Source organism: Pan paniscus, chromosome 21 (assembly GCF_029289425.2).
Source record: "Pan paniscus chromosome 21, NHGRI_mPanPan1-v2.0_pri, whole genome shotgun sequence".
NCBI classification, from domain to species: Eukaryota; Metazoa; Chordata; class Mammalia; order Primates; family Hominidae; genus Pan; species Pan paniscus.
Genome location: NC_073270.2, coordinates 51,096,364 through 51,121,170, shown reverse-complemented (window position 1 = coordinate 51,121,170; position 24,807 = coordinate 51,096,364). Strand labels below are relative to the sequence as shown.

The 24,807-nt window shown below is 46.3% G+C and overlaps 2 protein-coding genes across 7 annotated transcripts in view; one reads left to right on the top strand and one right to left on the bottom strand.

Annotated features, from left to right (window-relative positions):
• The window catches only part of TP53TG5 (TP53 target 5), a 40,369-nt gene extending 22,350 nt beyond the window's left edge, over positions 1 to 18,019 (top strand). For 3 of the 4 annotated variants that reach the window (XM_055104922.2, XM_034947595.4, XM_063600873.1), the window contains exons 4-7: positions 10,321 to 10,395; positions 10,592 to 10,722; positions 12,389 to 12,902; positions 13,930 to 18,019. In XM_055104922.2, coding sequence (XP_054960897.1) covers positions 10,321 to 10,395; positions 10,592 to 10,722; positions 12,389 to 12,902; positions 13,930 to 14,034 — 825 coding nt within the window. In that variant the 3' untranslated portion in view covers positions 14,035 to 18,019. Of the gene's footprint in view, positions 1 to 9,534; positions 9,746 to 10,320; positions 10,396 to 10,591; positions 10,723 to 12,388; positions 12,903 to 13,929 lie in introns of those variants that run through there. The other variant, XM_003825961.6, reaches the window with a different exon arrangement.
• Positions 1 to 24,583, bottom strand: part of SYS1 (SYS1 golgi trafficking protein) — a 40,471-nt gene extending 15,888 nt beyond the window's left edge. The window contains exons 1-4 of one of the 3 annotated variants that reach the window (XM_008951345.4): positions 24,300 to 24,583; positions 23,922 to 24,086; positions 22,250 to 22,317; positions 19,821 to 21,061 (exon numbers count right to left, since the gene is read on the bottom strand). In XM_008951345.4, coding sequence (XP_008949593.2) covers positions 20,821 to 21,061; positions 22,250 to 22,317; positions 23,922 to 24,083 — 471 coding nt within the window. In that variant the 5' untranslated portion in view covers positions 24,084 to 24,086; positions 24,300 to 24,583 and the 3' untranslated portion in view covers positions 19,821 to 20,820. Of the gene's footprint in view, positions 1 to 19,820; positions 21,062 to 22,249; positions 22,318 to 23,921 lie in introns of those variants that run through there. The other 2 variants (XM_063600874.1, XM_055104923.1) reach the window with 2 other exon arrangements.
• Positions 24,584 to 24,807: the final 224 nt, after the last annotated feature.

Sequence of the window (24,807 nt, the reverse complement as noted above, 5' to 3'; positions counted from 1 at the left end):
TTTTTCTAAAAAAAATTGGTTAACCTGGCTAGAGATCTGTTAATTTTATTGATAATTCAAAGAGACAGCTTTTGGTTTCACTGATTTTCTCTATCATCTTCTGGTTTTCAATTTCATTGATTTCTGCTTTGATTTTTATTATTTCCTTCTACTTACTTTAAGCTTAAATTGCTCTTATTTCTCTAGTTTCTTCTTTCTGAAGCTTAGATTGACTTTAGATCTTTCTTCTTCTCTAATATATGCATTTAATGCTATAAATTTTCCTCTAAGCATGGCTTTTGCTGCATCCCACAAATTTGGTAAACTATATTTTTCATTTTAATTTAGTTAAAAATATTTTTAAGTTTCTCTTGAGACTTTTTTTTGATCCATGTGCTACCTACTAGTGTGTTGTTTATTCTAGAAATACCTTGGGGACTTTCCAGCTCTCTCTCTTATTGGTTTCTAGTTTAATTCCATTGTGGTTTGAGAACATACTTTTTATGATTCTATCATTTTACATTTGTTCAAGTGTGTTTCGTGGCCCAGCATGTACTATCTCTTGAATACTCCATGTGAGCTAGATATGAATGTGTATTCTATTATTATTGTATTAGAATGTATATTCTATTATTGTTGGATGGAGTGCTCTATAAATGCCAGTAGATCAAGTTGATTGATGGTGGTATTCAGATAAAATATATACTTACTGATTTTCTGCCTACTTGATTTATCAATTATTGAAAGAGGGTCGTTGAAGTCTTCAACTATAATGGGATTTGTCTATTTCTCCTTGGAGTTCTACCAGTTTTTGCCTCATATATTTTGGTACTCCATTGTTAGTGACATATACTATATGTGTCATATATCCACTCAAGATCAAAAATAAGGCAAGAATGTCTGTTCCCACCACTTTCATTCAATGTAGTGCTGGAAGTCTTAGCTAGTACAATAAGGGAAGAAAAGGAAATAAAAGACATACAAATTTAGAAAGAAAATACTTGCAAATCACACATCTTACACAGGACTCATATCTAGAATATATAAAGAACTTTCAAAACTCAAAAGTAAAAATACAGACAAACAGGTTGGGCACAGTGGCTCACACCTGTGCCCAGTGCTTTGGAGGCCGAGGTGGGAAGATGGCTTGAGGCCAGGAGAATTCAAAACCAGCCTGGGCAACACAGCAAGACCCTGTCTTGAAAGAAAAAAAATTAGCTGGGCATGGTGGCAAACGCCGGTAGTCCTAGCTACTTGGTAGGATCACTTGGGTCCAGGATTTCAAGGCTGCAGTGAGCTATGATCATGCCACTGCACTCTAACCTGGGTGACAGAGCAAGACTCTTTTTCTAGAACAAACATCCAAACAGTCTAATTAGAAAATGGGCAAAGGAAGTGAACAGATATTTCACCAAAGAGGATACAGAGATGGCAGATAAGCATATTAAAATATGTTTGTTTGTTCATTTGTTTGTTTGTTTTTGAGACAGAGTCTTGCTCTGTTGCCCAGGCTAGAGTGCAGAGGCACGATCTTGGCTCCCTGCAACCTCCACCTCCTGGGTTCAAGCAATTCTCCTCCCTCAGCCTCCCAAGTAGCTGGGATTACAGGTGCATGCCACCACACCCGGCTAATTTTTGTATTTTTAGTAGAGAGGGGGTTTCACCATGTTGGCCAGGCTGGTCTCGAACTCCTGACTTCAAGTGATCCACCCGCCTCAGCCTCCCAAAGTGATGGGATTATAGGCATGAACCACTGCACCCGGCCTAAAATGTATTAAACTTCAATAGCCATTAGGGAAATGTAAATTAAAACTATGGTAAGATATCATTACACACCTATTAAAACAGCTAAAATAAAATAGTGACCATTCTAAAAGCAAGTCAAAATGCAGAGAAGGTGTATCAATGTATGAACATTGCTGATGTTCTGGAAAATTGTTTGGCAGCATTCATACTCCTTGAAGGTTATTCCAGAGAAATGAAAATTATGTGTGGAGACAAAAACCTGCATAATAGCCCTAAATTGGAAACAAACATTCTTCAATGGGTGAATGGCCAAACTGTGTTATATGTAATAGCACTCAGCAAAAAAAGGGACAAACTACTGATACAACTTAAGTGGATATAAAGGGCATTATATGGAAAAGCCAGTACAAAAGCCAATCTTGAAAGGTTACATACTATATGATTCCATGTATATAATATTTTCAAAATGACAAAATTATAGAGATGAAGTGGGACTTTTAGGGATTGGGGTGAGAGGAAGGAGGGGTGACTGTAGCTATGAATAGCATGAGGAAGCCTTGGGATAACAGAACAGTTCTATACTTGATTGTGATGGTGGTTACCTGAATTTATACATGGTTCTGATATTATACCAAAGGTATGTAAGCTTTTCCCACCTATTGGAGGAAAATGAGCAAAGGGTACACAAAACCTCTATGTATATTTTTTGAAACTTTCTGTGATTTTTAAAGTACTATTGATACATGCAATAACTTGGATCTCAAGAGCATTATGCTGAGTGAAAAAAGCCAACTTCAAAAGGTCACACACTGTATGATTCCACTCATACAACATTTTTAATACCTTCACTTGCTTTTATTCATATACTATTCTTGAAATGACAACAATTATAGAGTAGATAATAAATTAGTGGTTTCAGGCTGGGCACAGTGGCTCACACCTGTAATCCCAGCACTTTGGGAGGCTGAGGCGGGTGGATCACCTGAGGTTGGGAGATCAAGACCATCTTGGCTAACATGGTGAAACCCCACCTCTACTAAAAATACAAAAGATTAGCCAGGCATGGTGGCACACGCCTGTAGTCCCCGCTACTCAGGGGGCTGAGGCAGGAGAATCACTTGAACGTGGGAGGCGGAGGTTGCAGTGAACCGAGATTGCGCCACTGCACTCCAGCCTGGGCAACAGAGAGAGACTCCATCTCAAAAACAAAAACAAAAACAAAAACAAAAAAACAAAAAACAAATTAGTGGTTTCCAGGGATTAGGTACTGAATGGAGGAGGGAGGTATAGATGGCACAAGAGAGATCCTTTTGGTGATGAAACACACAAATGAGTGCATGTAAAACTGGTACAATCTGAACACGGTTTGTATATTGTACTACTGCCCATTTTATGCTTTTGATATTGTACTAGCTTTGTCCAGTGTTACCTCTGGAGGAAACTGGGAGAAAGGTACACAGGACCTTTCTATTTTTGCAACATCTTTGACTCTATAATCATTTCAAATTTTTAAAAAATCTTAAAAAGTAAAAAGAGGCCTTTGCATCCCAAAATTCTACAGGCAGGAAGCAGATTGAGAAAAAAACTCAACTGCAAATGCACAGAAAAAGGAAGGAATGACTCAGAACAATGAATCCAAAGGTGAATCAAAATCCTAGTAGGATTTTATGTAGAAATCAGTAAGTTGATTTTAAAATTCAAAGGAGAGAGGTAGTCTTTTCAAAAAATCATGTTGGGGCTGGGCATGGTGGCTCACACAATGGGAGGCTGAGGCAGGCAGATCACTTGAGGTCAGGAGTTCGAGACCAGCCGGGTAACATGGTGAAACTCTGTCTCTACTAAAAATATAAAAATTAGCCAGCTGTGTTGGCACACATCTGTAATCCCAGCTACTTGGGAGGCTGAGGCAGGAGAATTACTTGAACCCAGGAGGCGGAGGTTGCAGTGAGCTAAGAGTGCAACACTGTACTCTACCCTGGGCAACAGAGAGAGACTCTGTCTCTGAACAAAACAAAACAAAATCCTGTTGGAATAATTGGATATCTATAAGCAAAAGAAGAACTTTAATCCATACCTTAGACTATATACAAGTTAACTAAAAAATAGATCAAATATCTAAATTTAAAAAACTAAAACTATAAAATGTTTAGAAGAAAATATAGGCATAAGCCTCTGTGACTTCAGGTTAGGCAAATATTTCTTAGATATGACACCAAAAGCATAGCCCATTTAAAAAAAGTGATAGTGGCCAGGTGTGGTGGCTCATGCCTGTAATCCCAGCACTTTGGGAGGCCAAGGCAGGTGGATCACGAGGTCAGGAAATCGAGACCATCCTGGCTAACATGGTGAAACCCCATCTCTACTAAAAATACAAAAAATTAGCTGGGCGTGGTGGCGGGCGCCTGTAATCCCAGCTACTCAGGAGGCTGAGGCAGGAGAATGGCATGAACCCGGGAGATGGAGCTGGCAGCGAGCCAAGAGAGCGCCACTGCACTCCAGCCTGGGTGACAGAGCAAGACTCCATCTCAAAAAAAAAAAAAAAAAAAAGTGATTAAAGTGATTGGACTTCATCAAAATTAAGAATCTGTTCTTAAATAGATAGTTAAGAAAACGAAAAGATAAACCACAGGCTAGTGGAAAATACTGGCAAGTCATATATCTGATAAAGAGATCCTGAATTAGTGAAGAACACTCAACACAATTATATTTAAAAGAAACAACCTAAAAATGGGCAAAAGACTTGAACAAAAACTTCATCAAAAAAGACAGATGGCAAATAAATACATGAAAATATGTTCAACATTATTTGTCATTAGGGAAATGCAAACTAACACAACTATAAGATATGATGACATACCTACTAGAGTGGCTAAAAACAAAACAAACAAATAAAAATCTAACAGTACCAAATACTGCCAAGAATGTGAGTCAGCTAGACCTTGAATATATTGCTGGTGGAAATATAAAATGGTACAGCCACTTTGGAAAATTCTGGCAGTATCTTCTAAAGTTAAACATATAATTACCATATGATCCAGTAATCCCACTCCTAAGTATGTATCCAAGTGAAATAAAAACTTGTATTCCCACAAAAACCTGTACACAAATGTATTTAGTAACTTTATTCATAATCACTGAAAACCAGAAACTAGCCCAGATGTCCTTTAATGATTACACATACAAACTGTGGCATATTTATAGAATGAAATACTACCTAACAATGAAAAAAACCCAAATTATTGACATACCCAACATGTGCAAATCTTAAGTGAAAGAAATACAGATTCAAAGGGCTGCATACCGTATGATTCCACCTATATGGTGTTTTGGAAAAGGCAAAGCTATAGAGACTGAAAACACACATCAGTTTGTTGCCAGGGCTGGGAGTGGGAAGAGGAGTTAACTACAAAGAGGTGGCTTGAGGGAACTTAGGGGGGTTATGAAGCCATTCCATATATTGACTGTGGTATTCTACACTAGTATGCATTTGTCAAAACTTAAAGAACTGTATACTAAAAAAGGTAAATTTTACTGTATATAAAATATACCCCAGTAAACCTAACTAAAGAAATTAAAGAACAAAGTATGAGAGGAAATAAAACAAAAGAGTGGAACTCCCACCCATTAAGATGGCTACTATCAAAGAAACAGAAAATACCAAGTGTTGGCAAGGATATAGGGAAACTGGAATCCTTGTACATGGTTGGTGGGGATGTAAAATGGTATAGCCACTGCGAAAAACAATGTGGTGGTTCCTCAAAACATTAAAAAGGGAATTACCATATGATTCGGCAGTTCCACAATTCCACTTCTAGGTATATACACAAAAGCTGAAAGCAAGGCCTTGAAGAGATGTTTGTATATCTTTGTTCACAGCAGCATTATTCACAATAGCTAACAGGCAGAAGAAACTCAAATGTCCATCGATGAATGAACAGAGAAAGAAAATGTGGCCTATACATACAATGGAATATTATTCAGCCTTAAAAAGAAATTCTTTTTTTTTTTCTGAGACAGAGTGCTGTTCTTTTGCCCAGGCTGGAGTGAAGTAGCACAATCTTGGCTCACTGCAACCTCCACCCTCCAAGTTCAAGTGATTCTCCTGCCACAGCCTCCCAAGTAGCTGGGATTATAGGTGCCCGTCACCATGCCTGGCTATTTTTGGTACTTTTAGTAGAGATGGGGCTTCACCATGTTGGCCAGGCTGGTCTCGAACTCCTGACCTCAGGTGATCCACCTGCCTCGGTCTCCCAAAGTGCTAGGATTACAGGCACGAGCCACCGTGCCCAGACAAGAGAAGGAAATTCTGACACATGCTACAACATGGAAGACATGTTAAGTGAAATAAGGCAGTCACAAAAAAAGACAAATATTGTATTAGTCCACTTATATGAGGTTCCTAGAGTAGTCAAATTTATAGGGACAGGAAGTAGAACGATGGCTGCCACGGGCTGGGGGAGGTAAAAATGGGCAGTTATTATTTAATGGAATACAGAGATCCAATTCCATAGGATAAAAAAAGTTTAAAGATGGATATCCATGATGGTTGTACAAAGAGAAGGTACTTAATGTCACCCAACTACTTTTTTAAATGGTTAGGGCTGAGTGCGATGGCTCATGCCCATAATCCCAGCACTTTGGGAGGCCGAGGTGGGCAGATCACTTGAGGTCAGGAGTTTGAAACCAGCCTGGCCAACGTGGTGAAACCCCGTCTCTACTAATAATACAAAAATTAGCTGGGTGTGGTGATGTGTGCCTGTAGTCCCAGCTACTGGTGAGGCTGAGGCACGAGAATCACTTGAATGCAGGAGGTGAAGGTTGTGGTGAGCCAAGATTGCGCCACTGCACTCCAGCCTGGGCGACAGAGTGAAACTATATCTCAAAAACAAAAACAAAAATGGTTAGAAGGTAAATTTTGTGTTATCCATATCTTATTATGCCATACTTAAAAAAAAAAAAAAAAGAGTGGAGGTTTTCACTCAAGAGTCTTGGATTTAGTCCACAAGGCTTACCAGCTGTGTGTCATTGGGTAGGTCTCTTTACCCACTTCTCCAGTTTTCACCCCTGCCACTCTTGGCTACTGCTTTCTATTCTAGCAACATCCAATGTACAATATAATTCCATTCCACACTCATATTCTTTAAGCTCCCTCTTTTGAGAATGCTCTGCCCACCTCCCCCGACCTGCCCCATACCGCTATGCTTGGCCAACATCTACTCATCCTTCATTCCTCCTCACCATCTCTAGGAAGATCCCCTGACATCCTCAGGCTGGGTTGGGAGGCTCCACCTCTGTGCTCCTACAACCCTCAGTATTACCCGTATCATGCTATTTATTTCATTTTTCAAAAAATACTTTTTGGGCACCCATTGTCCACCAGGCACTGTTCTAGGATCTGGTGGCTTATCAATGAATAAAACGGACACAAATCCCTGCCCTTGAGGAGTCTACCTTCTGGGGTACCTATCCCCTTGGCCTGTGAACTCAGAGGCATGCTCTGTCTATAATGTTGCTGTCCCTTAGTGCCTAGCACACAGTGATTCCCCAGCCCTGGAAGCTCAGGAGTTGAGTAGCGAGTATAGGTGATTCTGATACAGCCCACCAGGCACCGGGGCCTCAGAGCAGCATTGTTCAGTGAAGTCCAGTTGATCAGAGCTGAAATTGTGTGCAAGGAGGGGTATGTCTGAGCAGGCAGAGCAGCCAAGGAGTATGGGGGTAGACAGGAGAGAGAGAGGGTGCACCCTCTGTGTCTTCCTTGCCAAATTACCACATTGCTTTCTTTCCTAGGCCACAGCAGCAGTTTAACCCACTACCTAACCTTCACTTGAATAAGAAAGGATATTTATATATGAGAAGCTGTCCCACAGCCTAGGTAGGGTTGGCCCCTCACCCCTCCATTCAGAGCTAAGCACCCACCCCCTGTGCATGTACATCTCTCCCCACTAGAAGTGGAATGGTGTGGAGTGGGTCCTACATTTGATTGGTTATCTGACTGGCCTGCTGAATGGGGTGGTGCTCACAAAAATGTTTTTCACAAGCTCTTCATACTATTCTGATGCAGCCAGCGGGGCACCAGGGATTCAGGGCAGCCAGCGCCCTTTACAGCCTGTTGTGATCTGCCTAACCCACCACGACTCCCTCTCTGCCTCATCTTCTCCCACCATCATTCATTCTCCTCTTCCCTCTCTCTCTCAGGTGTCTGCTCAAATCTCATCTTATTGGTGAATCTTTCCTAGACCACCTTTTTAATATACCAAACCCTCTACCTCTGCCCTCCCTGTTCCCTTTACCCTGGTTGCTGTTCTCCAGGCACTTATTTCCATCTGACGTAGCATTGGCGTGCTGGGGCTGACTCATAAGGGCTCACAAGTCTACTGTTATACTTCTAGGAATTCTGCAGGCTGGTTGTTAGGCATGGCCATCATTAAAATGCAATTGATAGCAACTTCCAATTAAATAAGTGATATTAAAAACATAGGGTGAAAAATGCTTAAACTTGTCACTTTCTATTTTTTACTACCTTTTACTATTATCTATGTTCTTAGGATTCTTTATATCTGTATATCTGTAGAGTAGAAATATATCATATATGAATCATATGTAGATCTGAAAAAAGACCCCCCAAAAACAACAAAAAAAGAGAAAACATAAGCAAGTGTCCTGCCCATAGCTATTCGATTGTAAATAACAAAAAGAATCTGAGAAATATACCTCCAGTATTCAAAAACTATGGTCTAATTCAGCAAATAGGTCAATGAAATCATTGATAAATGAGTTAAATTTCAATATCTCTGTTGTTTCACTTTTTCACCTTCTTCTTACTGTTTAGTGTAAATGAAAATACAAACATTAATGTTGGTATTATACTTGTTTATCCATTACAACCATAGGTTGGCTATAAATAGAGGGGTTAGGCAAAATCCAAGAAAAGCATACTATAAGAAGCAACTCACTAATAGAAGTTACAATAAAGAGTATTATAGGATTTTATTATTTGTTGATTTCTATCAGTAAAATTTATAATACAAACACATATACATTTTGCTTCAGAGAGCCAATTATTAAACATTTACAAGTACACACACTGTTTCCCCTCCACTAGAATGTAAGCTTGAGGGCAAGAATTTTCTGTTATTCTAGCACTTAGAAAAAGCACCTGGCAAGGCCAGGCGCGCTGACTCATGCCTGTAATCCCAGCACTGTGGGAGGTGGAGGTGGGTGGATCACAAAGTCAAGAGATCGAGACCATCCTTGCTAACATGGTGAAACCCCATCTCTACTAAAAATACAAAAATTAGCCGGACGTGGTGGCAGGTGCCTGTAGTCTCAGCTACTTGGGAGGCTGAGGCAGGAAAATCGCTTGAACCCAGGAGGCGGAGGTTGCAGGGAGCCAAGATCTCACCACTGCACTCCAGCCTGGCGACAGAGCGAGACTCTGTCTCAAAAAACAAAAAAACAAAAAAAGAGAAAGAAAAGAAAAAGCACCTGGCATGTAGCAGGCGCCCAGTCAAAACAGGCGACATGACTGAATGGATGAGCATGGTTTGGGAATCCCTGGTTTCATGGGTTGACTATCAGACCTTGGTTAGGTTTCCAGCCCACTATGATCTAGCTGGGCTAGATCTAGTGTGGCCTTGAGTAGATTATTCAACCTCTTTGAACCTTGGCTTCCTCATTTAAAAAGAGGGGATAATCCTCTTACCCCACAGGGAGGTTGTGACAATGCACACAGCTGTCTGTCGCCTATTGTCTATATTTCTTTCTCACCCTCTACCCCTCACCTCTGCCACATACACTCCTTGGAGACCCAGCCCTGCTACTGTCACATTTCAGTGATGTCACAGCTGCAGGTGGTACAGAGCCAGCACCACCATCTGATGCCCAGCCTGAGTGCTGGCTGAACTGAGAGGAACAGGGTTGGTGCCTGGCACTGGTGTTGCTCCATTCGTCTCTGAGGTCTCACAGCCCCAGCATGAGTCCATCAGCAAAGAAGAGGCCCAAGAACAGCAGGGTTTCCAAGGTCAGACTTGGGACTAGACCCTGGGGGTGAGTCCCTAGAGGGGTCCTTAACAAAGAATCCACCATGCCAAGGAAAGGGGCTTTCCAGCATGGGAGAAAAGGAAAAGGTGAAGGGTGAAGGGAGGTCAGGAGAGTTAAAATGGTCTCCCAGTTCTGTCCCCAGACCAAGATGACAAAACTCCCAGCCTAGGATTGGTCAAACCATGCTCAGCCAAATGAAGAGGCACATGGAGGAGTTCAGGAGGATTCCTCCAGTGCCTCACTCTGTCGCCCAGGCTGGAGTGCAGTGGCGAGATCTCAGCTGACTGCAGCCTTCACCTCCTGGGTTCAAGTGATTCTCCTGCCTCACCCTCTTGAGTAGCTGGGACTACAGGCGCATGCCACCACACCTCGCTAATTTTTGTATTTTTTTTTTTGGTAGAGTCAGGGTTTCACCATGTTGGCCAGGCATCTCAAACTCCTGACCTCAAATGAGCCACCCACCTCGGCCTCCCAAAGTGCTGGGATTACAGACATGAGGCACCACACCTGGCTGATTCCTCTGGGTTTATGTCTCTCTTATCCTCTGTCCCTCAGATGCAAGATGAGAAACTGCGGGACGAGACAGAGCAGCCTGTGAGCAAAGTAATTGAGCGGAACCGTCTGAGAACGGTGAGACGCCCTGTTTTGGCCCCAGCTTGGGGAAGCTCATATACTCATGCAGTACTGCCCCTGGTTGCCAGGCTGAGTGGCCCAGGGGAGCCAGCAGGCCGGCCCTTGGCTGAGCAGAGCCAGAGGCAGGCAGGGGAGAGGGAGGCTGTCCAGGAAAGCTGAAGCTTCTATTTACCTGGTTTCTTGACCCTGGCAGGTGTTAAAAAACTTGTCGCTCTTGAAGCTACTCAAGAGCTCGAACCGCCGGATCCAAGAACTGCATAAGCTGGCCAAAAGGTGTTGGCATTCACTGCTCAGTGTTCCAAAGATTCTCCGCATCTCCTCTGGGTAAGCTGGGGCCTGGCCCCCATAATGGACCCAAATGCCGTCTTTCTGGGAACAGGCATTGTGCTAAGGAATTTAGAGAACAAGTCTAATTTTCACAAAGCCTCTGTGAGAGAGGTATTTATTAACTCTATTTTACTGCTGGAGAGCTGAGGCTGAAGAGGTGAAGTGACTTGTCTCATTCAGTTAACTCAACTGATAAGTGGCAGAGCTAGGATGTGAAGCCATTCCTGTCTGATATTAGAGCTGCGGCCATAACAATGGTTGTAATCATCCAGTTGTGGCGCTCACTTCACCCTGGGGCACTGAGACAGACAGGTTACTCCTCCTCCTCCTCCCCTGCAAGTCAATATAACCCAGAGAGTCACCTGCAGACTGACCCCTGAAATCTGAAGATTAATCTTGCTGAGGCTTGGTTTCTTTATTAATTTATTTTTATTTTTATTATTTTTTTTTTTTACCATGCCTCCGAGACAACTTCAAACCGTTTCCTTATAAGTCACATGACAGTATTAAGAAAGCTAACATTGATTGGTGCCTGCTAAGTGCCATCCTACAGTGTTAAGCACTTAAGAATTTTCCCATTTAGTTTATTCTTCACAACAATCCTGTTAGGTAGACAGAATTATCCTAGTTTTACAGATAAGGAAGCCAAGGCTCTGAGAGGTTAAATATCTTGCCCAAATCACATAGGTGGTAAGAGGCAGAAGCAGAATCTGAGCCCGTTTGTCTGAATCCAACACCTGTGCTCTGTAAGCCACTCTGCTTCACTGCCTTCTACTTCACAGAAATAGTAAGGATCCCAAGTTGTAAGGGTCCCGAGTCTGGCATAGAGCGAGGACTCAATCAGCGGGAGCCATTATTATCATCACAGTATTGCCATTATCTGCAGCCCAAGGCCTCATCTCTCTCCACGCCCTTGGCTAGGATGGTGTTGCCACTGGGGGTTTGCAGGGGGCCCAGTCTGTTACAGACACCCTTTGGGAAAGTCTCAGCATTTAATATTTCTGTCAAGGCCACCTTTCTGGGCTCCTCTTTCTGATTTGGCCTCTAGTCGCAGGCAATCAGGAAACATAGAGCTAGAAGGATCAGGATCATCTAGCCCCATCATTTTCCAAGTTAAAAAATTTTTTTTTGTATGGAGACAGAGTCTCACCATGTTGCCCAGGCTGGTCTTGAACAGTTTTCCAACTTTATTAAAGCAGTGAAACCTCTGTTCAAATATCTATTTCCAAGCCCCAATTGTGTTGTTATGAGCTGGGGGGAGGTATCCTGCCCCCAGTGGGTCAGGGGAGGTGACATTGAGACACCTCCTCAGAACCCTAAGGTTCTTGGAGCACAATTTAGAAAAACTACTGGACTGTTCACCCTCCCAGCTGAAGTCCAGAGAGACAGAACCCTAATCTAGTGGCAGATGATGTAGACAACATTCATTCTTAGGGGCCTTAACTACTAGTCATGGCTTTCACCTTCCCAATCTCTCACATCCCTCTGCCAGTGCTCATCACACCTCCTCACACCAGCACAAGGCCTCTGGGCAGTAGAGAAGTTTCTTTGCAGGCCCCTCTAGCCTTTCTTAACAGGCTCCCCTGAGCTGGCTACATAGCAACTGTCTCGGGAACCAGGGCCTCGGTCCTGCTGTGCTGACTGCCTTTCCTCTCCCTGCCAGGGAAAACAGTGCCTGCAATAAAGCAAAACAAAATAATGAAGAGTTCCAGGAGATCGGGTGCTCCGAGAAGGAACTCAAGTCCAAGAAATTAGAGTCCACAGGGGACCCTAAGAAAAAAGAGTACAAGGAGTGGAAGTCCCAGGTGCAGTCAGGGATGAGGAACAAGGAGAAAACGTCATCGGCGGCAATGCCATGGAAAGAAAAGCATATAGAGCCTGAGGTTCCAAGGACATCGAGGGATGATAGCTTGAACCCTGGAGCCCAGGGGAGGCAACCACTCACCGAGGGCCCCCGAGTCATCTTCATTAAGCCCTACCGCAATAGAACTCCCATGGGGCACATGAAGCAGCTGGATGTAGCCGACCAGTGGATCTGGTTTGAGGGGCTGCCCACACGAATCCACCTCCCGGCGCCCAGGGTGATGTGCAGATCCTCCACCCTGCGTTGGGTCAAGCGCCGCTGCACCCGCTTCTGCTCCGCATCACTTGAAATGCCTATGTGGCATCCATACAAGGTGGGTGTGACAACAACACTGCCAGGCTAGGTGAGATGCAAGCCCCAAGCCAGGCCCAGAGCTGGGCCCCAGAGTCAGGGTTCAGGATCTGGAGTCTTGAGTGGTGTGTGGCTGGCAGTGCTGGGAGGCTCCGCCTTCATGTCCAGAGAGGGGGAAGCCTTAGACCAACATCATACAGAAGGGTAGTGACTAGGTTGAGGGGTCTCAGGATACAGCTAGGAGATGTGTGGAAGGAGGGGCACTGAAGTGAGCCATCTCACTGCCTGAAGGCCTTAGCAGAGGTGGAAACTGCTGTGGCTCTGAATCTCACAGTCAGAGGCCTACATAAGTGGGTTTAAGGATTTCCAAATGTGGGAGGGGGGAGATGGTCAAGTAGGGCTTTGCTGCATCCCATTCCCTCTTAGATCAATTCAACTCTCCATTTATGTTTGATTGATTCATGCCTCAAATAAGATTTACTCTGAACAGGCTAGGCATGGTGGCTCACGCCTGTAATCCCAGCACCTTGGGAGGTCGAGGCAGGAAGACTGCTTGAGGCCAGGAGTTCAAGACCATCCTGGGCAACATAATGAGACACTGTCTCTACAAAAAATTTAAAAATTAGCCAGATGTGGTGCCTTGCGCTTGTAGTGTCAGCTACTCAGGAGGCTGAGGTCGGAGGATCGCTTAAGCCCAGGAGTCGAGGCTGCAGTGAGCTGTGACTTTGCCACTGCACTCCAGCCTGGGCAAGAGAGCAAGACCCTGTCTTAAAAAAAAAGAAAGGAAAAAAAGATTTACTCTGAGCAGAAAGTTCCTTAGCAAAAAAAGAAGAAAATACCGCAGCCCTTTCGTGGGAGAATGAAAGTCCCACGAAAGGAAGGGGGTGAGTGCCCACCGGGTCTAGCTTAAAGGGAGGCTTTTCCTTTTTAGCAAAGGCATTTCCAACCTACCAGACACCACAGCACCCTTGTCCCTGCGCCCGCTCCCCAAACGACCAGCGCCCCCTGGGGACAGTCTTAGCGCCTAACACCGAGGTTTCTGCTGGCAGGTTGATGTGACCTGGACGAGAGCCAGAGGTGCGAGCAGAGGGTGGAGATCGCGCAATCAGCTGAAGGGGAGGGATGGGTGGCGAAATTCACGAGTCTACAAATAAGATCTTCCATATGGCACCTAAGACGAATACTGCTTACTCTGCCTGTTTGTCTGGGGCTGGGAAGGATGAAGGAAAGAGGCCTTCGGTAGAGGGAGCCTGTGTCGCGACTTCAGGCTTCCCCCACCCCCACCCCGAGGCCCCTAAGGTCAGTCTAGAACCAAAGAAGCCAGCGAGCAGCACCCCTCCCCCACCTCTGCGAGCTAGTCTCCTGAGTGGCGCGCTCTGTGAAGTCAGGGCGCTCGTGTGCTTCCTGGGTGCAAAGTGCCTCACAATCGCCCCGCGAGCTCGCAAGAGGAAACCGCGGCGCGGAGGCAGCAAGTAACTTGTCCAGGCTCACTCAGCTAGAAAGTGGCAGGAGCAAGGGCTCCTGGTTGCTCCCCATTCCATTTTCCCAAGAAAGGGAAAAGGCGAAATGAGAGCCTGCTCAGAAGTCACGAGGCAGGCGGAATAGCCCCAGCACCCTGTAGGTCATGCGCGTGCATTGCGACCTGATTGTCAAAAATTGATTGTCAAAAACTGATTGCACTGTGGCTGGTGTCAAAAAGTGGATGTCAGCTGGGCCTCCAAATGTGTCCTGCCTTGGTCACAGATCACAGAAGGCACCGGATCAGGCGGGGGAGCTGGTACTGCATCTCTACTGCTCCAGGGTGACATGGCAGGTCCACCCTCAATCTGAAGACCTCAACCCCAAGCCCTGGTCGACCCCATCTGGCCGGGGTCACCCTCTGTCGGTAGGAGTCACAGGGTCCTAACCATGCCGTTGGGGAGAGGAAAGCCAAGGGAGCTCGAGTTTTCTCCGGACGAAGACCTCCATATTCCCCAGAGGCAGGCTGCATGGAGTGGGCGCCCTCGGGAGAGCAGTGGAGCCATCGAGGGGCACAGAGCTCTCCGGGATTGGGGGTCAGGGCAGTGATGCAGATAGATCTCCAGTTTGGGACAGAGGGAGAACGATTGGATGGACTCTCCCCCCCTCCCACCCCGCCCACTCACACACTCCTCCCCACCATTACTGGGCACCAAGACTGGGCATCAGCTGCCGCGCGGACCAGCCTGGGCGGAGCCACAGCGCGGGGACTGCTTAGCACCTCATAGTGGCTGCTGCGTGCTCCCGAGCTCCTGCTCCCAGCGCAATCTTCCTGGAGCTCCCCTACGGTCGGTGCCTACCTCCGCCCCCACCACCCCGCTAATTCCCGTGCAAATTCCACCCCAGTAACCACTTTCAGCGGTCTTCCCACCCAGCTTGCACTCCAGCCCATTTCCTGAACAGTCTCCCTTGCAGTTCCCTTGCTGGGTATTTTCAATCCCATCAACTTTCGAAAATAATCTCTACTCACTCTTCCATTCCATCAACCTTTGCGTGAACTTCTGTCCTGAGTGCGCTGTCAGCGGGCAGTCAAGACAGCGCCCTCCCAGCTAAAAAATCTGACCCTTTCTGGGGAGCTCCCTTGCACTAGCCTTCGTGGGGGCCTGCCCAGGGAGCCCCAAGTGGAGGCTGGATTGGGTTGGGCCTGAGTGAGACTGGCAACTTCCACTTTGCTCCAGAGAGCCGGAGTTGGGCCCCAGTTGCCCACTGGGAACGCCACCGAATATATGGGAGGGCTGTATACGAAGGCGGGGACCCAGCATGGCCAGGGCAGCAAGGGGCAGGTCTGGGAGTGAGGGAATCCCAGCAGTACATCCTTCCACCTCATCCCACCTGCCCCGGCACTTAGGCCTCTGGCCACCTGCCTCCCACAATTCCACAACCAGGGTCTCCCCACTACCACCCTCTCTTTGTTTAACCATTTCAACCTAAAGCTCCTCCTCTGGGCCCAGTAACACAGATTTGGGGAGGAAGCCACCCTAGAAATGGCTGCTTAACAGTTAACTGGGAAAAAATTGAAGTGTTTGAATCTGATTTTATATTGAGTGACTTTTTAGAAGTCACATGACCTCTCTGAGCCTATTTCATGTTTATAAAATAGTGATACTAATGTCTGTTTCAGGGGGTTTAAGCAAATCAAGCTTGATGTAGGAGAAGCCAGTTTGTGGGGCATTGAACAAATGTTTGGCCTTTTCCCACGCCACGCCAGGGCCATCATAATAAAGCCCTGTGGCCAGTCAGTCCCGGCTCCATTTCTCACTTATCAGCAGCTACCTAACTACTCACCTTTATGGAACTAGCTGCTTGTTAACAAGCCAAACGTACGTTTACATTCACAACGTTTTGCTAATATGGCATTTAGATCCCTAAGACTGTCCGTCTCACAATTGTCTGGATCACACATAAACATAACTGGAACGTGAAAAGCAGATGAGGCAGACAGGCCTAGCTTCTTACCAACTTTGTAATGGGGAAAAAGTTGTTTACTCCCAATCCTCTGTTTCTTTGTCTGCAAAATGGGGGAAATAGCAGTGCTTACCTTATTGGACTGAGTAAGAATACACATAAATCACTTTGCAGTACATGCCAGATAGGAGCTCAATACTTGGTAGTGGTACCTAGAGGACTGGCAAGCCTATCCCCCAACATTTGAAAACAGAGGCTCAGAAGACAAATGTCTCCTGTTCTGTAAAATGGATAGGGGGGCGGTAGCCTAATAATTGTCTAGAATTATGGATCACTTCCTACGTGCCAGGGGCTGGGCTAGGCGCTTTACACGTGACATCTTATTGCATCTTCACAATAAAACCAGGGAGGGAACACTTTTTCCATTTTAAAGAAGTAAGTGTTGACCTACCAGAAAACAAGACAAAACAAAACCCAGGGAAATAAGTACCATTATTACCCTCATTTTACATATGAGGAAATCTAGGTAAGGGAGGTAACATAGCTTACCCAAGATCTCACAGCTACTAATGGGACTCCAGGACTTTGCACTCCACTGCAGCTCTCTAAAGCCTTCCAGAATTGGACCTATGACTGTGACTTGCCCAGGTAGTGGCAGGGCAGGGATTAAAACCCTCAGCTCCCTCTACTCCCTCCTGCCTCAATGCTATTTCTACCACCCTTTATTACTTTACAACAGAAAACCTTAAGACAGTGGTTTTTAATCTCTCCACAGAGGAGTTCTCTTGTACCTTGATTCCATCCCTACTCCTCTGCCCTAGGTCCCCAGGGCCCTACTTCTGAGACTCCGTGGTCCCTGGGCTGCCGGTACAAGGAGGTGTTGCATACCTGCGCACTGACTGCCTTCTGGGGCTGGCAGAAGGAAGCTACTCTGACCTGGGAGTCGCTGAGGAAGGAGTCCAAGGGGATTCCTGTCCAGGGGAGACTGTTTGAGCTGTGTACCCTCCAGGATGTTGGGAGTCCTGGAGCTTCCCATTGTACCCCCTGATGTCTGCTGGCTGCCATCGTGGCTCTCATTTGGCACTGATATGGACAGGGCTGCCTAGAGCGAGGGGTTAGAAGTACCCTCTGAGCCAGACATCCCTTTTTCCTTTCCTGTCCTCCTTTAAGGGTTATAAACTATTCTGACCATCAGCTATGTAGGAGTCTCCACTTTTCTCTCTGAATGGCCAGAGTTCAGGTGGTGGGTGGGAAAAAGGGAGGTCAACTTCAGACACCTGGAGAGTTAAGGGATATGCCAACTCAGTAGTGGGCTAGTACTCTCTTATCTAGGTACCTTCCTTTATCCTTTGGAAATAGATTTCCCACATTCCTAAGATCATCTGAAAATCTCTGGCCAATGCTGGGCACAGTGGCTCATGCCTGTAATCCCAGCACTTTGGGAGGCTGAGGCGGGTGGATCACTTGAGAGGCCAAGAGTTCGAGACCAGCCTGGCCAACATGATGAAACCCCGTCTCTATGACAAATACAAAAATTAGCCAAGCATGATGGTGCCAACCTGTAATTCCAGCTACTTGGGAGGCTGAAGTATGAGCATTGCTTGAACCCAGGAAGCAGAGGTTGCAGTAAGCTGAGATTGGGCCACTGCACTCCAGCCTGGGTAATGAAGTCGGAGTGAAACTCTGTTTCAAAAAAAAAAAAAAGGCCAGTTGGGCTTGGTGGCTCACACCTGTAAAATCCCAGCACTTTGGGAGGCCGAGGCAGGTGGATCTCTTGAGCCCAGGAGTTCGAGACCAGCCTGGGCAAAGTGGCAAAGCCCTGTCTCTAAAAAAATAAAAATAAAAATAAAAATACAAAAATTAGCTGGGCGTGGTGGCATGTGCCTATAGTCCCAGCTACTTGGGGGGCTGCGGCAGGAGGATCATTGAGCCTGGGAGGTTGAGGCTATGATGAGCCAAGATCACACCAGTGCACTCCAGCCTGGGTGACAGAGTGAGACCCTGCCTCAAAAAATAAAAAAAATTAAAAAAAAGGAAATCTCTGGCTATATTTAATGTACTGCATATCAGCTTTTCTTAGAAAGCTAGTAATGTTTATAAAGTACTATTCATCCTCGGTATTTAAAAAAATTGACAGGACAAGAAGATATGATTATAAGGTGATAAACTATTTAACCAGACTGTTTAGCCAGTCAGAACTTATACATCACTAACTACTGACCTCTTCAAAATGAGCTTATTAATATCACTATTACAGCCCAAATCCTGGCTCTGCCAGCTCCTAAAAAGTCACCTTGGGTAAGTTCCTTACAACTCCCTCATCTGTAAGATACAGATGACGTTACTTCTTACTTCAGAGGGTTCTTGTGAAGATTTTGAAAAGAGACATAAAGCACTCAGCCCACACTGCTGGACACCTCTTAAGCACTCAATAGATGTTATTTATTATTAAAATGACAAACATGTCACTGCCATTGCCCTGCCCTCTCTGGAACTCAACTCTAAAAACTGCTTTTATTGTTACTTTAGAAATCATAAAAATCTCATTAAGGTCACATATTTTTGATCCCCAACTACCATGCAGCTCAGTCTCCATATTACTGAAAAAAAGTTTGGATCACGTGACTTTTGGCCATTTCTAAAAATCAAATTAACACTCAGGGGACAGAGATTTGTCATCACAGAAGATATGCAGAAAAATAGGCACAAGACCTTGAAGTGAATCCCAAAGAGGCGCTCCAACCACAGATGGAGTAACCACCACCACGGCTGGTCAAGGGTGACAGCAGCCACATGATGGGTGTTCTTTCAAAGTTAGTCACATGCCTGCAGAGTTTGTGTTGTCTAGAGGGAAACTGATTAACCCAGGGAAGGTCATCCCAGCTGGTCTTACCTCCTAGACCCTGCAGCCAGGATTACTGTGCCTCATTAACAAACTGCTTCCTTCCAACTTGGCCAAGGTACCATGAGTTACTGAGGTGCCTCACCCTAGAACCTTCCCAGTCTCTTCCCAGGCATATTTATTCCTAAACCTTCATCCTGTCAGCATCAACTCCCTACTCTGTAGGGCTGAGAGTCAGGAGGTCAGATGAGCTTCTCAGAGAGATAGCAAAACTCATTTGTGTTACCATAAACTCATTTGTGTTACTGACAGCTGAAAACTGACAGCTCTCTTGGGAAAGCTCTGAAGAAACCAAAGAGGAACAGTGAAGGTTTCAATGCGGAAGTGGGTCTAGACTGTGTGCCGCTCCATTGAACATGTTCAGAAATCACTAGCAAGTAGGAACGGAAACCCAAGAATTATGTGGTTCACCTGAGGCATAGCAGGGGACGCTGCAAGTGAAGGAGATAGGATGTAAGAGTTCCCTGCACTGAGTATTTTAACCAAATGGAGGAATGACTCTGGGGTCCAGGAAAGGGAGAAGGTGGCCTAATAATTCTTTAAAGTTCCCTTGCCTGGCTGCGCTGATCTCTCTCAATCTCAACCGTGGCATTACAAAGTAAGTGCAGGCAGAACCATGGAAAATACTGTATTTGTATACACAGGAAGGATAGCTGCAAGCCCCTCACAGAGGAAACTCCACCCCAAAGAAAAATCTTAGCAGCAAATTCCTATCTCCCTCAGCACTATCAGCACAGCCCAGGCCAGAAGGTTGGGCTTCTTGTCTCTGGGAACCCATCATACCCTTCCCGCCAAAGAATTCTAAATAAGGCAGGAAAAAAAATTGGAGTCCAGTGGGAGCTGGGTGCCTGGTCATTCCTAGAAGACAGGCAGTGTCTTTATGATGGTTAGACTTTGAGCAACGCTGGGATTCTTCTCTGGGTCCTATGGCCTGCTATGTTGAGAGCTGGCAGCAGGATGGGGACCTGGTAGAAGGAACTGGAAGAAAGTCATAGGTTCTTGGGTGCACACGAACGTGTGTATAACAGGGCACAGGTTGTGCATTTTCCTTGTGCTTGGTGCCTCCATCTGCCATCCTCTCCCTGACAGCAGCCTAATACTTCACACCTACATTTCTTTCTGTGGCTCTGGATCCGGAAACCAAGCGTTTCTCCAACAGAACTGCTGTGATTCGGCAACACTGCAAAGGTAACTGCTGTGATTCGGCAACACTGCAAAGGTAACAGCTGTCCCAGGGAGGTAAGACAGATGACTAAAGAAGTGGTTTGCTCCAATCGGATATCCTTGATTTTTTTTCTCTCTTAAAACAACAGGCTGGTGACAGGTATTGTGGCTCAAGAGTGGTATGGTTCCAATTCTGTTATTACCCTCAAAGAGGTCCCCTTCCTGACCTCTCAGATACCAAGGCTTCAACAGACAGAGGTCATTCTTGCAGCTGTCATGCTGACTGCTACCTGCCTTCTTTGACAGGCCCTCACTATCTCTCCCACACCAACAGAGACTTCACATTTCCAGGGTTCCTCTCAGATTCTGGGCTGGACCTCATCTGGAGGGTCTGAGCAGCCCAAGGTGTTAAGGGGCCCAAGTGTCAGCAGGATGTCCAAAGGGCCTGATTCTAGACATTGGATTTAGGGACTGAGTTGAGGGGTATCTCCTTGAGCTCCGTCCGCATGCACAGGTACTCCCCGATGACAGCCATGAGTGCAATGCACACGGCTTGGACCAGCCACCAGGTCAGCGCCGAGGGGAAACGGGAGCTGTAGAACCAGCAGCCCAGGAGGTGAAAGAAATGGACAGTGACAGTGAAATCCAGACACTGCTTTCCTCGCCGGATGAAGTACAGCAAGCCCAGGGCACTGTGGGGAGAGGACAGCAGTGAGTTGTCACTGGGTTGTCCTGGCCTTAGGTTATTTGGGAGGGTAGGGACAATTAGGACGGCAGCATAGTGGTCAGAAGTGACGAGATAAGTGTGAAGCAAGGGTTATGATACTAGACGCCTAGAAGAACCTGGCGGGTAATGTCAAGAGTGAAGCTGACTGAGTATGAGCTTGATGATCGATGGCAATTGTCACTAGGGGATCCTAGGAATTGGTGGGGATCGTGACACCCTGAAGCATACATGTTCTAGCTAAAGGGGGGCAGTAGCTACTTGCATCTAGGCAAATCTTATCATGCTAGAAGGTTGGCCTGGAATCAGTCAGTCATTCCATTATTCAAGAGAAGCCAGAAATCTGGATTTTTATATAAAATAGCCTGATTTTCAACAAAGTGAAAAAAATGTTTTAAACACCATGTGTGGGCTGACATCTATGTAAGCCAAATAGAACCTATCTGGAAGACAAATTTAGGTCAAAGTCAGCCCACCAGTTTTCAACCTCCGGTGTAAGGACAAGAATAATAATAACATGCAAGGCACTGTTCTAAGTCCTTCTTGTGAATTAACTTATTTAATCCTTACAACTATGAGGTAGGTAATATTACTAGCCCCATTTTACTGATGAGGCAACTGTGGTAGATTAACTTGTCCAAAGTCACTAGACTAGTGGTAAAGCTGAGGTTCAATGCCAAATGAGTCTGCCTCCAGAGCCTGACACCTTGACCACTATGCTAAACTGCCTCTTAAGAGACAGGCAATGATTACGTGTGACCTTAGACATCACTGAGTCCAAACCCTCATGGACAAAAGAGGAGCCTGAGGCCCATGGCAAGTAACTTGGCCAATGGCACACAAACCAAGAACAGAACCCAGTTCTCCTGCCTCTCGGTTGAATCCTTTCTCAGCTCACTCCACATCAGGGAAGTTATCTGAGATGGAAGTTGTCTTGCAGGCAGCACAAACATAGTGACATAAGAGCTTTCCAGGTAAGTCAAAACAGCAATGGAAGGAGGCCCATTATACAGCTGGTCCCAGAACTGGCCTCTGTCACCCACTTTACTCCACCACTCCCCAGAAACAAGTGCCAGCCTGTCTCATGTTCAAACTTAGGAAGTTAGTCCCAGCACTAAGAGCCCAAAAGCTGGATAGCAAAACTGGTGATACTCACCAGGTGAGGGCGTTGAGGATGAAGGACATCATGGAGAGCCGGCCTGGAGGGGTGGAAAAGCCCAGGATCTGAGGGGGAATCACAAATGGAAATATACTGGAGAAGTGACTTGGCAGAGCCCCAGGATCTCAGCAAGCCTCCTAAGGAACAAGCATTCTTCCCAGAGCACAGAAGATAATACCTCCCTACATCTGTACGGCAGCCTATTTCCAATAGGTGCTTTCATAGACATCCATTATGGGATTTCATTTGTTTCTCACAGCAGGTGGAAAGGGATTATTCTCATTTTACAAAGGAGGACGTAAAAGCTCAGACAAGTTGCCCAAAGTAATAAACAACAAGAGTAAAGTCTAGAACAGCGTTCAGCTGACTATGGCTCCATAGGCCCGGCATCTGCTCCTGTACATAAAGTTTTATTGAAACACAGCCACACCTATTCACTTATATATTTGTCTATAGCAGCCTTCTGTGCTACAATGGCAGAGCTGAATAATTGTGACCTAAAATCCTTACTACTTCACCCTTAAAGGAAAGGTTTGCTGATCCCTAGGCTAGAACTCAGGTTGTGTGCATCATATGGCTCTTCAACAAAGCCTGGCACTCCCACAGCTCTTCCCAGGAGGATAGAGTCTCCTACGAGACTACAACTAGGCATATGGTGGGTGTGCAACCTCCACTATCCAACACAATACTATCAAATGCCAAACATCTGCACCACACTTTCAGCTGACAAAGAAAGGTCTTTGACATACATAATCTCATATTATCCCTAAAAAAACCTCACAAAGCCATTCTTCTTCTTTTAATTCTTCTCACTTTTTGGATAATAACTTGCCCAAGGGCTAACACAGAGAACAAGCAGCAGGAGCAAGGACTCCATCCTAGGTCTCCTGGCTTTAAGAACTGTGCTCATCACCACGCCACAGCTGCCTCTTAGATGTAACAACTTATAGGCCTCCTTTACACTTTACAAAGTACCTTCTTATTCCTAAACCCCTCTGGGCCTTGTAACATTTTGTTGAGGGCAACATGGTAGGAGCATCCAGCCCACTTTTCAGAAAAGGCTCAGAAAGGGGAAGCAACTTGCCCAAGGTCCCACAGCTAGTTTTATATGTTTAGGCCTAGACTGAACCCTTGCTTTTCTGAACCCAAAGCACATGCTCTTTATATTGCAGTCCACGACCTCTCTGCAACTAGTCTCATGGTTTTGAAGACAGGAAAACAAGTTCACAGAGGTGACATTTGCCCCAGGTCACACAGCTAGTAAGTGGATCTTAAACGGACGCCTGTCTGACCCCAAAGTCCAGGCAGTTTCCACTGTACCCGCATGAATGCTCTTTTATCCACCCCTCTCTCCGATGTGGCACCTGAGAACCTAGCTCAGAGAAATCAAGTCACTTTCCCAGAGTATCAGAAAGGAAATGTATCAGAGTTGCCTGGAACACAGACGTGTTTATTGTATTAACATCCAGGCCCTTTTCTTTGTACTAATCAGCCTCTGCTGTCATTCCATTTTATGGATGAGGCAGCTGAGGCTCAGAAAGGTGAAATCCCTTTCCCAGGGCTACAAAGAAAGAAGGTGACCCAGCCACGTCTACACCACAGTAGTGATGGACCACAAAGCCTACTCGGGGAGGCCGAGACCCCACCCGCCCCAGTCCGGGGACCCTACCTCGGCGTCGAACATCTGGTCCAGCGAGGGGCTGCTTCGCACTAGCCCGTCCACCAGCGCCAGCCACAGGCCCAGCGAGCCGTAATACACGGTCTGCATGAGGACGATCTGCGACAGGATCAGCACCGGGTCCCACACGTAGCTGCGGAACTGACCCGCCATGCCCTGCAGGGACACGAGCCGGGCCTCAGCCAGCGGCCCGTCTCCATGGCAACGTCGCCCCGCCCGGGAGGAGGGACTGGAACCAAGGGGTGAGCCCATTCCAAGAGTCAGGGGGAAGGCGGGGCGGACAGACCCATTCTCAGAGTGAGGGGAAATCCAGCCCATTCCGCCTGCGCGGCCCCCGCCCGTACACGAGCTCCTCTGGGGTCTACTCACCAGTGACAGACTCGACGATCGAAGTGTCTGAGCGTGGCCCGGCCTCACCGGCGGGCTCCCAAAACAGCGCTGACAGACAGGACCATGGAGGAGAGGCGCTGCCGGCCTAGAGAGGCAAAGCTCCAGCGACCACAGCGGCAGGAGCGGCTGCGTAGGAAAGAAACGTTTCCGGGGAAAGCAGCGGAGGGGCGGGGCTGAGGTTGCGCAGGCGTAGTGGGTGCAACCTCTGCCTGAACCTCCTGAACCAGGTACAAGCAGCCGGAGAGCGAACTGAGCACATGCGCAGAAGGAAGAGTGAAGGCAAACGGAAGAGAGGAACGAAGGCCGCAGAGCTTGCGCGCCCTCTAGAGGGGAATTCTTCTTTTAAAGGAAGGCGGCTAGGGGAGAGGGAAGTGGGGTGGCTTAGGACGCGGTAATGATGTTTGGGAATTAACGAGGTGATAAACTGTGTCGTTATTTTCAGCCTAAATTCTCAATGTTTTCTCCTAGTTAGAGTCTGATAACTTGA